At 41.1% G+C, this 17,796-nt stretch overlaps 3 protein-coding genes across 3 annotated transcripts; all 3 read right to left on the bottom strand.

The window, feature by feature from the left end:
- Nucleotides 1-63: 63 nt before the first annotated feature.
- On the bottom strand, nucleotides 64-7,619 carry LOC104449971 (chaperonin CPN60-like 2, mitochondrial). Its single transcript, XM_010064328.3, has 18 exons — nucleotides 7,342-7,619; nucleotides 7,221-7,242; nucleotides 6,703-6,834; nucleotides 6,119-6,278; nucleotides 5,144-5,319; nucleotides 4,650-4,745; nucleotides 4,472-4,576; nucleotides 3,936-4,022; nucleotides 3,720-3,809; nucleotides 3,076-3,156; nucleotides 2,937-3,005; nucleotides 2,792-2,869; nucleotides 1,455-1,550; nucleotides 1,274-1,373; nucleotides 1,095-1,198; nucleotides 909-1,014; nucleotides 590-668; nucleotides 64-518 (listed from the first exon to the last, which is right to left on the bottom strand). The coding sequence occupies exons 1-18, from the start codon at nucleotides 7,377-7,379 to the stop codon at nucleotides 416-418; spliced, it is 1,722 nt and encodes a 573-aa protein (XP_010062630.1). The 5' UTR covers nucleotides 7,380-7,619; the 3' UTR covers nucleotides 64-415.
- A 1,135-nt stretch (nucleotides 7,620-8,754) lies between these two features.
- On the bottom strand, nucleotides 8,755-9,945 carry LOC104449970 (NDR1/HIN1-like protein 13). The gene has a single exon (XM_010064327.3). The coding sequence runs from the start codon at nucleotides 9,741-9,743 to the stop codon at nucleotides 8,982-8,984; it is 762 nt and encodes a 253-aa protein (XP_010062629.2). The 5' UTR covers nucleotides 9,744-9,945; the 3' UTR covers nucleotides 8,755-8,981.
- A 2,189-nt stretch (nucleotides 9,946-12,134) lies between these two features.
- LOC104449969 (protein HOTHEAD) lies at nucleotides 12,135-17,479 on the bottom strand. The gene is made up of 6 exons (XM_010064326.3): nucleotides 17,070-17,479; nucleotides 15,961-16,336; nucleotides 13,915-14,225; nucleotides 13,287-13,672; nucleotides 12,504-13,072; nucleotides 12,135-12,404 (listed from the first exon to the last, which is right to left on the bottom strand). The coding sequence occupies exons 1-6, from the start codon at nucleotides 17,164-17,166 to the stop codon at nucleotides 12,350-12,352; spliced, it is 1,794 nt and encodes a 597-aa protein (XP_010062628.3). The 5' UTR covers nucleotides 17,167-17,479; the 3' UTR covers nucleotides 12,135-12,349.
- Between the last annotated feature and the right edge of the window lie 317 nt (nucleotides 17,480-17,796).

Here is a 17,796-nt window from a genome sequence, read left to right as displayed (position 1 = left end):
AGAAAAGGGTACAGTTTCTTGCAGGTCTTCGATTAGGGTTTTTACTTCTAAAAGCACAAAGAATAGGATAAATAAGCCTGTTAGTCCACATTGAACATAAATTGGGTAACAAGAGAATCGGTATTTCAAAATCTCATCAATGCTAGCCTAGTCTACATCACCATAAAGATGCCTCTCACAGCTAGTTTCTCCCAAATCAAATTCTTCTTGTTCTCATTAGCTCTTCTCATCCAAATAATTGGAATGTTCTCAAGATGTCGTAAGGGTTCTTTTTCTCATTAGCTCTCCTCCATCCAAATAATCAGGACGTTCTTAAGACGTCGTAAAGGTATTGCCGCCAAGGAAATTTTTCTCTGGTTACAGTCAGGGGGCTCAAAGTACAAACCTTTTTCTTATGATCGTGAATATAAGCAAATCAATAGTCCATATCATCCATATTTGGCATACGACTAGGAGGCTTCTTCTCATTTGCGCGCTCAACAATAGCCACCTCAGTTGTCGCCAGCAACAATGAGACACTGCAGTTTGTAGGAAATTTTTTAGTTTAAATAATGAAAAACCGAGTTAACTCACAAAAACTGATGCTCACCTTGCAGCATCTACTAATGCAGTTCTAACAACTTTGAGAGGATCCAGAATGCCTGCCTTTACCATGTCGACGTAGTCTCCTAATTCAGTGCACAATCATTGTCAGTGTAAGATAGTTCATTAAGTCTTAAAAAACAATACGGGAAAAATGAAGAGGATAAAAACAATTAGATCATGCCGAGTACATAAAGCTAGCAATGACAGCTTAGTGGCAGTTGAGATTCATAAAGGAAACATCGTAATTCTTCCCAGGAAAAATGGCATCAGAGGACTAGGAGAGGTCTGTGTTTTATCAGTAATTTGGGATAAAGGGAACAAACCTTTTGCAGCATCAAATCCCATATTGAAATTATCCTGCTCTAATAATTTGCCAAGAATCAGAACCCCATCAAAGCCAGCATTTGAGAGTATTGCGAGTGAAGGTGCCTGGAGAAACCAATGGATCAGAAAATTTAAGACCAAATAAACCTCAAAAGTACACTAGCTGATAACCCTGAAAAACAAACCTTAAGAGCATTTTGAATGATTTGGACACCCCTTCTTTCGTCCTCATTTTGAGTTTGAACGTTCTCCAAGACCTTTGTGGCATATAAAAGAGCAACACCACCACCTGACACCGACAGGTAAATAAGACCATAGCACTTTGAAAACGTTAAAGCAACTTATGCATAAGAGAAAGAATTACCTGGCACGATACCCTCTTCGACAGCTGCCCTTGTAGCGTTTAAGGCATCGGTGACCCTGTCTTTCCTTTCACCGACTTCTGCCTCACTAGCCCCACCAACCTATAAGCATTGATACCGATAAGTCAGGATGTTTCAAGTATGATATCACAAAAGAATCAGGATAGCTAATAGACAACAGACCTTAAAAACAGCTACGCCACCAGATAGCTTTGAAAGACGCTCCTGTGCTTTCTCTTTGTCAAAGGTGGATGTACTCTTCTCCATGGCCGTTCTCAGCTGCTCACAAAATTACATGTCAACTATTCTCTCACCTCGGACCCCAAACCGGGGAAAAAACTACTCTGTCCGAGAGAGCATTAGTTTTTTTTTTTTTTTGGTGAAAGGTAATTATATTGAGCTTTAACCAATATTTACAACAAAGCGGCACCAAAACATACACTCATAATGAACAAACGCATAATGAGTCCTTACAAAAGCCAAGGTATTTGTCAATATGCTCCTTACATGCGAAAATTACCAGGAAAAAAAAATATAGTGCTGTTCTATTGAATCTTTCTGTGACTGCTCGCGTATTTATTACTTTTGTAATGTTTCAGCCCAGTTGCAAATTCTTGGTTTGTATAGTCTCAGTTTTATGCTAATAAAGATAACTAATATACCCCAAAGGAAAAAGAGATGAGAAAATACGTGAGTCAACAGCAGGTGCAACCCTCAGCTATGAGTTAAAAACAAGATAAATGATATACGCAGGGGACCACTAACAGAGAAGGACACTTCCAACCTTGAACTTTATAAATTATATCTTTTTCATATCCATTAGGATGATTACTAGATGAAATGTAGCAAGTAAATCTGATGAGGAAGACACGAAATTTCTTCTTGCCATCTTTCTTTCATTGATTGTTCCATTACATTTGGACTCAAGTATTCTCTTACCCCTCAAGAATATTAGATTAGGTTTGACATGTCTATTGTCTACAGGGACCTTCATCTTTGATGAAACCAATATGCCAAAACTGATTTCTGGTACTGGGATTGTATGACCCTTTTCATTGTAGACTTAATATAAGTCATAAATGTTTATATTTTCACCCGACACATTTTCTTTCTTTAAACAGAGACTTCTAGTTTTCGATATGACATAATTGAAAGTTGACTGATTAGCAATGTCATAAGCGGTTCTCAAAATTCTCACCTATGATTGCACAAAATTCATATGAATAATTGGAAGCAAGAAAAGTCCATTGTAACTCCTTTAAAGTGAGAGGTGAATGAGAAAGTCACCCAGCTAAGTAGAGAGACATTAATTAGATATCTCTATCGTCATCAATGCCATATAAAAAGCAATAAAGTTCTGATGTCAGAAATCAGATATATAGCAAAGTGCCATCTGCATGGCAGCAATTCATCATTTTAACAGAAAAAATCTTTGTTTGATCTCATCCATTAAACCAGAAACCACCATAGATACTCGAGAAAATAACTGTTCTTCATACTCAACCAAGTCACAGTCATACCTGTTCACATCTTTCTTCAATTGCCTTCTTGTCGCCTTCTCCATGCAGAATAATAGTATCGTCGAGAGAGACAGTCACCTGCAGTGGTCAATAAGGATTTACCCAAATGAAATCCAAACGAAGCATAACATTCCTTTAATAATACCTTTTTTGCAATACCCAGCATTTCAACTTTGACTTTATCAAGAGTAAGACCACGATCTTCAGATATAACCTGTAAATATTTGCTCCGTCATGCACACGAAGTATTTACAAAGAACTTCGGGCATCTCAACTTTTATCACCTCTCCTCCGGTAAAAACAGCAAGATCATCCAAGTTTGCTCTTCGGTTTTCCCCAAATCCAGGAGCTTTGACGGCACAGAGCTGAAGAGCATTCCCCAGCAAAAAACTATCAAAATTGAATTGCCTTGACAATCAAGAAGGGTACATGATGAAGATGATGTATTGATGAAGACAGCAATTTTAAGGTTAGGCATGTCAGGAATGCCGACGAACTTAAATAAGACCGGTGGTTAAGAAAATTACTCAGACAACAAAGTTCTTTATTATAACTGGTAATTTTGAGTCACAGATACTAAACAATTCCTTGGTCATGAATAAAAAATAAGTTCAATAAAGATTATCATGCTTTTACTTAAGAAAAATGAGGGAAAAACGCCTTTTTGTACTTTTCATCCACTTATTCTTAATTAGAGTAGGAAGTTGGCTTACAAAATGACTTTGACACCATCAGTGCTCTACAATACTACACGTACGTTCATCCATATTACAGGGGAATATGTAAAGACGTAGAAGTACTTTTAAAACTACATATTGCAGGGGAATATGGATGAAACTACCATTGTTGTCGACACATCATTCTGGAAAATGAATATATAAATTCTTACAAAAGTATGTATTGTCGTCATGCCCAATATAGTAGATACCTTTATCCCGGCATGATGCTTGTTAATGACAAGTGTTGTCAGTGCCTCGCTCTCTATATCCTCAGCTACTATAAGAAGAGGTCTGTTCATCTGTTCACAGAAGAGAGAGAGGAGGGGGACCAAGGAGAGAAGAAAAGAGGGGAAATTTTCATCATTTCATGCAATTATTCACAGCAATTGTGGTTGGAAAGGATTCTTAAGAAAAAGGTTCACTACCTTCATAGCAAGCTCCAATATTTGCACAACCACATTTAGATCTGAAATTTTCTTCTCATGAATGAGGATGAGGGGTTTTTCCAGTTCCTGCAATTACATATCCCTCATGTCAACATGTCAATGGTTCTTGTCCACTTATTTCCACTCGCAAGATTAATGAGAGACCCAATCTAGGATCATGCAAACGTAGCATCTAGCTATGAGGACTCAGAACTCATAAAAAGATTTCAATATTGTGACTCAATTGGTGTGATGCGAGAACAAACGGCTGTAGTAGCCAACATCCCTCCGCACTTTAAGCAGCAAGAAATTCATATCAAGTGAGAATTCTTTTTCTGTGGCAGGGACATTTGTCTACAGTTTCCACAATTATACTTTCTATTGAAGATTCTTCAAAAGCTTAATCTACAGTAACAAGATCCACATTAATTATATGCTTTTTAGAGTCAACAATTCATCAGGGCCAGAGAGTAATGCGTGAAAAGGAACACCCAAGCTTAAATTCTCAAAGCTAAGAAAGGGAGCTCTTGGCTTACGCATTTCTGAGTCTTTCGATCGGTGACGAAATAAGGAGACATGTAACCTCTGGCGAGCTTCATTCCCTCCACCACTTCCAATTCATTGTCCAACGTGTTCCCATCCTATGTGCGACACATTCATTATTTATGTGGTGAACCAAGTAGCGCAATACAAATGAAAACATGATCCACTTACAGTGACAGTAATTATTCCTTCCTTTCCAACTTTCTCCATTGCCCGTGCTATCAGTTCTCCAATCTCCCGTTCACCATTAGCAGAGATAGTGGCCACCTGTCAATTATGTATCGGTATATAAATGATTTGTTGAGAGACACAATAAGCGACTGCAGCAAATTAAAAACAGATAATAGAAATGCAAACTCTAGCAGATCCAGCGAGCATTTATGACAATCCAAAGTGGGTTGAGACAATGCCAGTGATTATTCATTCACATTATTTGTGCTTCACATGCAAGGACACAAATCTTTATCACTTACCAGCAATTTTGGGCCCATTAATGCTTGTGTATGATTATAAAAAACTGATCAAATAGGAAAAAGACTCACTTTATGTTACATATATCAACCATTTTTGAGATCCCAAATTCATGAATACCAAATTCCACAAAACAAGCCAATCACTGATAAATACACCCTCGTCAGCAGCATAATTTACAGGAAGGCCTTTACCTGCGTGATTTCTTCGGGAGTACTAATCATCAAGGCTCTGCTTTTCAAGTCAGCTATCACAGCATCAACAGCTTTATTGATCCCACTGCGCAAATCCATCACATTTGCACCAGCAGCTACTGACTTGCATCCTTCCATCACTATTGCCTGGGTCAGTACAGTTGCACAAGTTGTACCTGCGACCAGATGGGTATCTCTCTTGAAATAGTCACCAAAAAGGAAAAGAGTAAACTCTTTCAATTTACAAGTTAGAGTCGCCAGGTCATGAATAATAAAGTAATATGCTGAGAATGATAAGATAATAACTCAAATGAATTATTCAAACTCTTTACGTAACTGTACACATCAAAAGAAAAAAAATAAGAGTAAACTCTTTCAATTCACAAATTAGAGTCGCCTGGTCATGAATAATAAAGTAACATGCTGAGAATGATAAGATAATAACTCAAATGAATTATTCAAACTCTTAATGTAACTGTACACATCAAAAGAAAAAAATAATTCAAACTCACTTTTAACAAGTAACAGTACACAGATTTAGAGGGCAGAAACTCCACAGGCATTAAAGATTATATACAGAAAAGACTGCAAACTCAGCAGCTGAAATATAACTGAAGCTCCACAGGAAATTGCAGTTGTGATTGGTGCAATTAAGCACACAAAAGCTTTCCACTCTTTTTTTAAGCCAAAAAGCTGCACCTTCATCAGTAAACTACAACTAATTGAACTATCACCATTTTGGTTTCCCAGAACTTTTAGTGTAGCACTACTCCAAAATTGTTCTTGGTCAAGTCAGCCTAAGCATCTTGTTGTGGCCCATCTCTATCAAGCGCAGGTTTCTTGGCTCTGAGAAACTACCACAATCTCTGGCAAACACCTAACAAGTTAAAACTCAAGAAACAAACTGAAGCCAGGAGCATAAATGTGGATTATGCTTATGATGCACATAAAACACAAATAAATCAAGGGATTTACCGTCTCCAGCAACTTTATTTGTTGCATTTGCCACCTGTTTCACGAGATCCGCACCCACATTCTTGACCTTATCCTTGAACTGGATGCTTTTGGCAACAGTGACTCCGTCCTTTGTAATTTTGGGATTCCCTCTGCTATTTTCAATTATCACAATTCGGCCCTAAATTTTTTATTCAATGCAATGGATTAGTCAAAATACACAACAATTGTTTACACATATACCAGTTGATGCGACCTCAGTATCATTCCAAGTGGCAGTCAGACTAAAGTAGCAGTAGTATGTTTGAGAAGACAACTACAGTTCAGATTTTGAATGAGATGCATAAAAATGATTGCGACTGACATAAAGAACAAAGCTTACAGGTCAATGCAAACTCATCAGCGACCATATTGTTACATCATATCCACTACCATTTGGAATGTATCTAATCCCTAACAACCCCCCACCCCAAAAAAAAAAAAAAAAAAAAAAAAAACACTTTCCAAAATATAAATAAATAAACAACCCCCAAGTAGAGACAGAGAGTACACCATGCAAGCGATGAAGAGTTAATGAAGATAGATATCATACAAAAATAAGGTACCTTAGGTCCCATTGTCACTTTGACGGCTTCTGCAACCTCAGTGACACCTTGCAGCATAGCTGCACGGGCTCCAATCCCAAAGTTGATGTCTTTGGCGACATAACATCTGGTCCCGATGACTGCGCGACAAGCCTTTCATTTCCCAAGACATCAGGCACCAAGTATGATCAGTTCAAGTCAAGCCCAAGAATGACTTGATAAATCAGTTTAAAAAAAAAAAAAAAACCATAAATTTTAACGCTGGCGATTCAACTACTTTCATGATGATCCCAACCAGAACATCAACTAAGTAACGGCCAAAATGCAATCTTTCCTCGAGTAAGAACTTTCGAACTCCCAGACAACAAAAAGGCAAAAAAATCCACCGAACCCACAAGCAAAATTGGAGCTTTAACTCGCTGATTCTCTTTCCTCGGAATTGGATCCCCTGAATTCTCGTCGACTGAATCAAACGAGTCCTACTTAAACAACTAAAGGAAAGAAAACGGACGCAGCACAACGAGAGACAAGAGACTCACCAGTTTCTTCGAATAACCATGGCTGGAAAAATCGACACGCGAAAACAAAAGAAGCCCGTCAGTCATCTAATTGTACATGCACGAGGAAAGAAGCCATGCTTGCGATGTCCATTGACGGTACCTGATCGACGAAGCTAGCTTCGCAGCAATTCGGAACATTTCGCCTTCACCGCACTTGCCGAGGAAGTACACGCAGCAGTACAGCACCGGATTCCGGAGATGACGACGCGGGATCAGTGCCGATTCGATCGCGAGCTCACCGAGTTCGCGCGGATTCCGACGAACGTGCACGACGACTCCTCTTTCGCAGCAGGGGTTTTGGTAGGGTTCAACGAGCTGCAGCGATAGCCGTTGATGTTGATTACTTAAATCGACGCCCTTGACGACGTCAATTTGACGTGAGGGTTGGATGGACGGTCTAGATTCTTCGTATCGTGAGTGGGCTCCGCAGCGGAACGAAAGACCGATTCCGGGCCCACTGACCATAGGCCCATTAGTAGCCATGGGCTCATGGGCCTTGGGCTTAACACTGTCCAAAGCTTAAGTCAATTCCAACACCGTAGCGTAAAAGATTCAAACCCAAACGAAAAAAATTTAAAGAATTAAATAGTGCCGGTAAATATTGACTCGACCTTCATGGATATGAGGTTTACATAACTAAACTCACTTTAATATGAGCTTTTTTTTTTTATCATATAAAGAAAAGAAAATTATTTATGCTTGCTTTAATATGTAAATCAAGTTAATCACTTTTCAAAATAAAGTAAACCGGACAAGAGATCTTGTTAAATATAACGTGGACTATTTTCACTCATTGGAAAGAGATATGTCCTATCAGATCAGTTGTAAAACAAGCCTATACAATATTTTATTGTATGACTTACAACCATAAGCCCCAACAAAAGTTTAAGTCTGCTTCTGTTGAATTTCTATTAAACTTTTGTTGCCTATTTTGTTAGCTTACCTTTCGGGCTTGAGAAGATGCTCTCTCTTAATGGTAGAATACTATTCAACCGAACTCCATCATAATGATCGATCGTGTGAGGCTCACATGAGCCTCATAAATAAGTCTCACGTAATTAATCGCCGTGATTTCATATGATTTGTTGACTTAACTTCGGAGTTAGCATATCCCCTTGTAATTCATGCACTGGCCACATGGCCAGCACATGCAACATGAATCATTCCTTGAAGGTCAAGGGGAAATCATGTAACAATGATGGCAAATGCTGTTGAGATTGAATTGTTAAAATAAGCGAATCATCAAACTGATCCAGCTGGAGGAACTTTCATTAGGCACTTTCTGAAGACCGCATTGAGACAGCTCTTCAGCACACGGATTGGAGAGGCAACCTCATCGAACCGACAGTGCTCGTGATGTCCGAATGATAGGACGCGAGCCCACATTGGTACAGCTTCCGCTTCTTTCACTAAACTCACGGTTCGAGTCCTATCGGTTGAACTCCAAGAATCAGTTTTCTCGTGAGAAAATCACTCAGGAAAAAAGAAAAAAAAAAAAAAGAGAACTTCTGGATCATTTCACGGAGTTTTCATCGACCGTCTAACGCAATCAATCCCATCAACTTTCATCTCATTTTTACAAACACATTCTGATGAACAATAGGAAAAGAAAGACAGTTCAATGGTAGAGGATCGAAAGTATACAAAGCAAACAATATACCCAATAATAAAAAATTGAAACTATACCACAAGATCAACAGAAGCTCCATCAAACTATCCGTCTCCTTCCTCATTCCCTCACTAAAGCGTCCATTTCCAAATCTTGACCCTCGTGTCGACCTTGCACTTCGCTCCCGCCGTCGACGCCGTGGCCGTCGCGTTCCCGCTCGGGACGCTTACCTTGATCCCCACGCACGTCACTCTGATCCCGACCTTCGGCGTCTTCAAGCTCCCCATCTTCGCTTTGACCTTCGTCTCCAACTTCACCTCCAACGGCAGGCCGTTCTTGCTCTTCATGTCCGACGTCAGCTTCGCGAGGGGCGCCGCGTCGATCGCTCCGCCGCCGCCGTTGCTCGCGATTGTGGTCTTCAGCAAAGTGGTGTTCTTGGTCCCGTGCACGAAGGAAGGGAAGGAGCCTTCTCCGACGTCGACGCCGTCGCTGTGGACCGATATGGTTATGGGGCCGTAGTAGTAGACGAGCTTCTTGTTAGGGTTTTTGGCGGTGACGTTGAGGTCGAACTTGGAGATGACGGTGGAGGAGGACTGGGAGACGTTGAGGTAGGAGAGCTTCAGGGCGGAGACGGCGAAGGAGGGGCGGTGGGGGCGGTAGAGGAGGTAGACGACGGCGGCGAGGATGGCGGCGGCGAAGAGCAGGGCGAGGACGAGGAGAGTCAGGAAGATGCAGCAGGAGCAGCACCAGCCGCGGCGGTGGCGTCGCCGGGCCTGCGGGCGGTAGGCCGGGCGGTTGGCGCCGTAGAGCTGGGCCTTCGTGGCGGGGAACGGCGGGTTCGCGGGCGCGGCGCCGATGGGGGTGGGCTTGGAAGGGTAGACTTTCTCAGCCATTCTGAGGGGGAGAGAGAGAGAGAGAGAGAGAGATGTAGGATTTCAGGAAGAGTCGATTTGATGCAGGATAAATAGAAAAGCTAAGGAAAGGTTTGAAGAGAAAGTGAGGAGAATGTGAACGATGCTATGGCCTTAAACAAAAGATGGAAAGTAATCGGAGACAGACAACAACAGCGTACCCAAAAATGGATGAAGTACCTAAATCACTATCTTTCATGATCCTGGCCAAATCATTTAAAAGCTCTGAGGATATGTGCAATCTGGTGCAAACCGACCATGAAAATAACCTACACATGTTACATCAAATTAATCATCATTATCATGGCGTTGCATCAAATTAATCATCATTATCATTTGGATGTGTGCGGCTCATTTTCTAGCACTTCCATCCGCTTCGTAAATACATGAATTTCATCTCTGCAATACTACATAATTTATAGCGACATTAGTGCATAAACAAACGTAGCTCTTAATGGTTATTATCTGTACTGTTGTGTCAAGTAAAGGTCTCCTACCTCTGATGAATCTTTTTTTCTTCCTCAAATATCGTTTGTTAACTAATACATTTTATTTCATGGAAAAATGCATAAGTTAATAATTACGTTTCATTTTTCATATGTTTCAATATTAGAATTTGGATCGTTTCATTTTTCATATGTTTCAATATTAGAATTTGGATCTTTTCTATCCTACGACGACTCTCGTAAAAAAAAAAATTTCAAATCTCGAAATACCATTTGTCCTTTCACATATACAATTTCCCGGGATGGTGTAGCTTTAACATAATTTCTTTTCATTATTTAATGATCCAATGTTTGATAATTAAAAAGCGAATTTGTTTGATCTTTTAACTTGAGAGAGAGAGAATCTCTTTCTAGAGAAAATCCGTAGATGTCACCCCTTCAACGACTGCATTTTAAACAACCACTGCATTTTAAACAATGTTGAAAGCGAAGGTTGACCTTCCATTATGACCAACTAGGCAAAAAACTCCCATGTGGTGACATTTAACGCGACGCATTTTTTCCCACATGGAGCACATTAAAATATTGATAAGCTTTTGTAAAAATTTGCAGAGAAAACCATGCTCATTGGAGAAAGAAGGCTATGTAGGATCCAAGTGGGCAATCCCAGGTCTGATCGTATCTCCCACGGTCCCACCCGTTTTTTAGTAGGGATAGGAGTTGGGGATAATCTTTTGAAACTTTTCCCGGAGATTGTGAAAGCGAGGTGACAAGATGCAAAGCGGGGTCGATAGTAAAATCACTATAAGCTTTTTTTCCTTTCTTTAGCCTGATATGAGAGTTACTGCATCTGAATAGATCTGGCTGGGATTGATGCAGGCTGTATCGAGGACCGTGTTTCGAGAAAGATCCAAACTTGAAGAAAGTAAAGATGTCATCGACCAAAGACCTGTTCCGTGAATAAAATATCGAGAGAGCAGGTGTGGCGTCACATCGCAACCTCGCAACGAAGCAACCAAAACCCTAACCAGAACAATTGGCAAGTAGCAATGATAATCTCTCTCTCTCTCTCTCTCTCTCTCTATCTGTCCACTCTTTTCCACGTTCTCAATCATTTTGGTAAGTGAAAGTCAACAGAAACAGCAAAGTTGATTCTTCACCAGCCAATCTGTTCATTGTTAATTGTTATTGTCAGACTGGCTATGGTACAGCCTCGTGAACTGAATTTATAAGTCACTCGGATTGGTTGGAGCATCTCCATCACATCCATTTTTATGGGGAAAGGGTTTTTTTTTTTATATCAAAAAATTCCGTATAACCGACAACCGACGGCTAAACCTGAAAACTGTTATTTCATTTGCCTATTTGTTCAGTTTTTCCAACCATCCTCTCTTTAGTTCAGCAGCACCATTCAAGCTTTCATTTCCTGTGATTTATCAGATAAGTCAAAACGAGATTTAGACACAAACTACCAAGTTTCATGAAATAATCATAAGGAAAAGACACAAAATGCCAAGAACTTCACAGTTGACTCACAAACGCAACCGAGTCAATTCTTTTGTAGGAGTTAGAGAAGACTCTTTGCTTATGAGATAGATTCTGTTCAAGATCACAAATGTATCTCGTACAACATTTCAACTCCAGTGTCAAGCTTGATACAGAATCTAATCTATTTGACATAGTTTGCTAGGAATGAAATTCTTTACTGCTCTCAAATCAAGAACTTGAGTCTCAGAAAGGTTTTGTGCTATTTCATATGTAAAATTTTCAGGCAATGCTTCCATGAATAATATGAAAATAGACTAGGCCCGGAAATCTTAAGTCAAGAGTGTTTGATTAAATGGATAAAATGAGCAATGGTTTTTCATCCAGCATGCCTACCTTCTTAGATCCTATGCAGTTTTTTCAAATTCTTTACGAAATCAGCTTAAAAGCATTCGAACATCTTTCATTCACTTCAGGGTCCCTGTGGACCGCAATGTGGATAAAGAAAAAAAATAGTACGTTAGAGTTCTTCAGATTGGAATTGTTCATCTCCGAAGCAATCAGATTCTTCTTTTCACATATTACCATAACTAGATTACATTTCAAAAGTGACAACATACACTATCTCTATAAAAATCCTCCCAAGTTTTTAGGCCCTCACACCGCTGCTGCTCGTCCAAGTCTATTTCTCAAGATTTTAGCTCCCATATACCTGCACATGACACGACGAATATATCAGTGCATTTCCCATAAGACCTTTTTTCAATTTTTTTGAATTTGCATCCTTGAAGGGAAAAAATTGCGGAAGTACCTGCCCATCATCATGACAGTGGCTTGAGGATTAGTCCCTGGGGACTCGCTGAATGTCGAACCATCGACGACTCGGAGCTGGTCAACACCAAGGACCTTGTTCTCATGGTCCACCACCTTGCCTACGTGGCATCCTCCGTGGTAGTGCCAGATCGTGATCACCGTGTCCCTGCAGAACTGCTCGAGGGACTTGGTGTCATTGGTGTGCTTGGGAATGAGGTTGACGTTAGCCTTGACGCTGATGTTGAGCAGCTTCTCGGTGGTTTGCTTGTCCACTCGAGTTAATTCCGTGAAGTACTTGGACTGCACAACCTTCGTGGCCAGGCGAATGCCGTCGACACAGCGCTCCAGGTCATGAGGGTGGCTGAAATAGTTGAAGGTGATCCACGGGTTGTCATCAACGTTGGTGTTGATCAGCCTTAGCTCGCCTTTGGACGAGGGGTTGGCAAGCTTTTCAAGGATGAAGCCTCCGCGGAACACCTCATGAGGCAGGTCCCTTTTGTTTTGTGCATAGGCTCGAATGGCTTCTGGAGTTCTTTGCTTCGGGGGTATGGTGGACAACTGCCCGATCTGGTTACATCAAAAGATTGTTATCATGAAATTCACAGAATCTGCACGCGTGAATCGGGAAAATATAGCACTAAGTGGGGATGATTTTTAATGTGATACAAAAGCTTCCTAGACTATGCTATGGCTGCTTTAAGTTATGAAGTAGCTAATTTTCTGTAGGGAAATATCAATATCACCAGGGTCTTTGGAGTTCATTCTTTGCAACAAAGCTCACCTCTGCTGACACGATTCCGTGGTGGCAGTGAAGACTATCGTTAGATTGCCCAAATCCACTGCTAGATTCAAGATAGACTCCCAACTTGGTGATCCCCACAGTCTGAATAAGTGACTGATGGATTGGTCCATTTGTAGGTACAAAAATGGTGTTCATGGGGTTGTCCACTATGTCTTTCCCGACAAATTCCTGGTCCAGCACCGTGGATATGTTCAATTTTTCAAGGTCGGCTTTTGGTCCGATGCCACTGAGCAGGAGCAGTTGAGGACTTCCAATAGCTCCACTTGATAATATTACTTCACTCTGCAGATTGCTCTTGAGAAACGCTTGATGGCCATGTCCATTTTCATCTTTGAACATGACTCCCACCGCCTTTGGTCGACTCCCTGCAAAAGAAAACGTCCACGTTCAGTTTCTAACAACGTTTAAGAGTCGTTAACATCATCAATACGCTTTATTTTTGCCCTTTATGTAGTCAGATGCAACTTCAAACTATCAACAGCTTCAGTCAAGGACTATTGCAGGCTATCAAACGTTAAGAAGCTAAGTTCAAGAAGAGCCTTTTAGTGCCAAAAAGCTTGACAAGGATTGGCCTTGTGCAAATTTCATGCCGATTAAAAAAATTTACCTCTTGTATCGAACACGATCTTTTGCACCGTCGCATGTATCAAGACTGTAAGCTTCTGAGGATTTGCAGTGGCAAGAAGCTCGGCAGCAGTGTGGCGTCGGCTGTACCTATCAAAAATGGTGCCTCCCACTTTGGTCCCATATAAATGATCATAGGTGAACCCGTTAAAAGGTGACACCCCGACGTCCAAAAGACTGTCCTTGAATGCTCTTTGCCAAGGCGCAAAGTCTGGCCTGTGGACAATTTGCTTCTCGACCCACGGGTAGGACTCATTCACCAATTTCTCGTCCCAACCTACCTTTCTTATGAACCTGGAGCATGATAATATTATTAATGCTGAAGTTTTAGAAACATTTAATCCGAACTAAGAGCAAGTACCAACTATCTATCTCAAACACTTCTGGTCCCCATCTTTTGGGCCTTCACCATTCAATGTTTCTCTTTGTCCTTAAAGTTTAAGGCTCATCTCATGAGATGAATAAATGCAGAGGGACCAGACAGGCATCTAACGAAATGGAGCAAAATGAGAGATGGGGATCATAAATGCAGTGACATATGGTACCAAGAGGATATAATTATTGTCACATGGTCACCGTCATCACTTTCAAACCTCAAGATTAATTGCTACAGTAGCAAGATTGTGATGTCGAATTTGTCGACTTCGCCAAGTAGGGTCTGCCTAAATGCCATCATATCTGGTGCTACAGCAGCAAGATTGACCAGGGAAGTGCAATTTCGCTTTCACAAGACATCATGATGCGTGATTGACAGTTATCGACCTTTAACCTGGATCCAATATTACTCACAACTACTCTTTCCTCGCCCGGGAGATCAAATCACTGTCATCCGGAAACTTATGATTAGGTGGGACATTAGTGTGTTGAAGAAGGGCAATAAAATGCGGGAGCTGGTTCGAGGAATGTATGAAAACCTTACGTCTGTGCTTACGACATGTATTTTCCCCTCTTCTTCTTCAAGAATGAACCATGCAGAGACCAATACAACCAAATATGCGTCTAGATCTTGTAAAACTAAGGCGAGACCAGGGAAATACAGAATGTAGAAGTAAATTTCCACAGTTTCCTAAAGAGGCAGAGTGAACCATGATCTACAAATGCTAGGAAGCACTACTTGCACAGACTACAGCTATACAGACGTCAACATTTTCCGGTGATGGTGAACTGTTTACATAATGGTATACATTTAAAATTTCTTCCAACCAACCTAAAATAGTTATGGCCGCCCCAGAAATAAGCAAAAAGAAGTTAATAGGACACCTACCTTAAAAGTAGGTTCTGCATTAGTGAGAAGGCATTTTTATCTCTCAAGTCCAAAAGGAAAAGAATGAGACTTGACAGGTTCAAATTAAGGCAAAAAGGATAGCTATCTCTCAAGTCCAAAGGGAAAAGAAAGAGACTTGACAGGTTCAAATTAATTTGCATACTTTTTACCTAGAAGGGAAACAGTATATATATGTTCGCCAGGGAACATTTACTTTTGAATGATAATAGCATTCACTGGCGGTGTAAGAAAAGTTTACGCAAGTGGCGGTATCCACCCTAGATTTGATGGTTAGCGAGAGAGTGGGTGCTTTAAATGCTGAAATTAATGGTGGATTAGACTCATGGAAAAAAAAAATTTACACTGGCGATGTATGTATTAATTTTCCAGGTACTGATTACCTTGAAAAGCCTTCATTTGCTGAACTGGAAGTTAGCCACTGATATGAGAAGGATAAGTCACCTAATCACATTCACAGTCTATATCTTGGAAAGATTCTCATTACACTATGCACTTCCATTATCCAAAAGAAGAATTAGGCAAAAAGGCTGTCTTTTCTAGTACCAGCTTGCAACATATTCTGCTCTTGATTCTCATATACCCTATGGTCCAAGAAAATGAAATTCCTTCTCTCTTTTTTTCCTTTTTTACCTCAATCTTTAAGGAGACGTATTCTTTGACATACCAATGAAGAAACTGCAGGCAACTATGAAGAGATAAACAAGATTTGTATCATGTATATGTCAATGTCCTCATAGGACTTACTCTGTGCTTGCTCTGGTATAGAACCCGGCATTGATGCAGGTGCCACCACCCAAGACCCTAGCCCGGGAATTCAGAACGCCGTCCGTGGAGCTGAAGAACTGTGAGGCTGAGGTTTTCGATGTGTCCGCAAGGGTGAGGTGGAAATTCTCTAAGAAAGAGACATTGGCATTTGCAAACGGGACCCCCCCTCTTTCGAGCAGCAGGACACTAAAGTTCTGAGAGAGGGTGGCCGCCAGGGGACACCCGGCGGTGCCACCTCCCACGATGATGTAGTCGTAGGCCTTGTTGACGCCATTCGATGAAGATGACAAGGATGATGAGAATGTGCTTGCCCTCCGGATGAATGGGTACCTGTACTCTGAGTAATTTGGTTTCCCTGCATTGTAGAACATTGTGTCAATGCCAAAGTTTGTTTTTCCCCTCTTTAACTTCTTCTGCCCATGTGTCTAATCAGCTGCCAACATTCAATTTGCGAGTACTGACATTTCTACGTAAATCAAAGCACCAGTGAGGTTTCAACCCAAAAAGAATGGGAAGAAAAATGCAAAGGTTGAACAAATGTACAGACTGAACGTGGCAAGCGCTTTTTGGTTGGGAGCAACGGGTTACTTTTTTCCAAATGCGCAGAAGAAACGATCAAAGACAACGGAATATTGAATGGCCACGAGGAAAGATCAAAGAGACGAGGCACAAACATGATTATTTTTTCTCGTAAAAAACCTTGCTATCCTTCAAGGAACCAGACAGACCAAGAAGGACAGCCTGGAAAAATCACAAAGAAGAAGTGACCCATTAAACATAACACCCCCAGAAATGCATATATTTCTTTGCCTCGATCAGAAACAATTAGACCCAACAAAGGCACTGATCAAATAAGCTCTTATCTGAGAAGGCTGTGATCGCAAGGATGGCAGACACCGAGGACATGGAAGAGAAAACCAGGACACCCCTCGACAGATAGAGAAGCTAACCATACGTCACAACAAACAGTACGCCAACTTTCCTTCCAAGTCAAAAAGCAACAAGAGACCAGGACGAATAAAACAAACTCGCCGAGAGAGAGAGAGAGAGAGGAAATTTGAAGGGAAAAAGAAGGCAAAAAAATGTACCTTGACAAGGAGAAAGCAAGCAGAGGCAAACGAGGAGGAGTAAAGGAACAAAGAGCTTGAGTGGCGGGGGTGCTGCGGTGGCTCCAACCAGAGCCATTGCAAAAGCAGACAAAAGCACAGAGAAAAGCAGAGGCTCGCACTGACTCTCCAACCCAGCTCAGAGGGGAGCTTGCTTCCTTCAAGCGCAATGTGGCTCGCTCTGGTTGGCCTTGTTCCGTGTGCTCCTCTGAACGAGTCTATATGCACCCACCGATCAAGCATCCCCAAGAGGAGATAGATTACCATAACTACATGGAGAGTAAATGCTCGATGGGGGACCGGTGTAAACGAAAGATTAAAACCCAAAAAAAAAAAACAATACAGATTTTATGAACGATGAGTAGACCCCCGGGGAAATTTTTTAGCTCTCGAAAGGGTCTCCCGATCACCCATCGATCAGGCCCCTATTAAAGATACACCGGAGCTACAACTGGAAAGGGGCCATTCAATTCGACGGGGTTGAAGTTGAAATATTAGCCATAAAAAGAAATTTCTTTTGAAAATGAAATGGGGAAAAGAGAAAGAGTGAATGTCTCGAGTCAGAGTTAGGAATTCTAGGCTGTTGGATTTACGTCCCGAAATGTCAATCCTGCTGTGCTACGTACGGGGACCGCTCATGTCATGCATTGAGAGTTACCATGTTTTAATCTTATGTACGAGTGCGCGTGGTATTAATGAAGCATTTATA

This window comes from Eucalyptus grandis, chromosome 6 (genome assembly GCF_016545825.1).
Source record: "Eucalyptus grandis isolate ANBG69807.140 chromosome 6, ASM1654582v1, whole genome shotgun sequence".
NCBI lineage: Eukaryota > Viridiplantae > Streptophyta > Magnoliopsida > Myrtales > Myrtaceae > Eucalyptus > Eucalyptus grandis.
The sequence above is the reverse complement of the archived record's forward strand: the minus strand, read 5'-3'. Positions and strand labels throughout refer to the sequence as shown.

What these genes read in the sequence shown, in the direction of transcription:
- LOC104449970 (XM_010064327.3), bottom strand. Translation starts at nt 9,743, where the DNA reads ATGGCTGAGAAAGTCTACCCTTCCAAGCCCACCCCCATCGGCGCCGCG.
- LOC104449971 (XM_010064328.3), bottom strand. Translation starts at nt 7,379, where the DNA reads ATGTTCCGAATTGCTGCGAAGCTAGCTTCGTCGATCAG. An exon ending in GTGGCGTAGCTGTTTTTAAG is followed by an intron (nt 1,374 to 1,454) that starts GTCTGTTGTCTA and finishes CAATGCTTATAG; the next exon opens with GTTGGTGGGGCTAGTGAGGC. An exon ending in GCATTAGTAGATGCTGCAAG is followed by an intron (nt 519 to 589) that starts GTGAGCATCAGT and finishes TACAAACTGCAG; the next exon opens with TGTCTCATTGTTGCTGGCGA.
- LOC104449969 (XM_010064326.3), bottom strand. Translation starts at nt 17,166, where the DNA reads ATGGCTCTGGTTGGAGCCACCGCAGCACCCCCGCCACTCAAGCTCTTT. An exon ending in CTTGCTTTCTCCTTGTCAAG is followed by an intron (nt 16,337 to 17,069) that starts GTACATTTTTTT and finishes TCTACAATGCAG; the next exon opens with GGAAACCAAATTACTCAGAG. An exon ending in ACTGTCATGATGATGGGCAG is followed by an intron (nt 12,405 to 12,503) that starts GTACTTCCGCAA and finishes TGTCATGTGCAG; the next exon opens with GTATATGGGAGCTAAAATCT.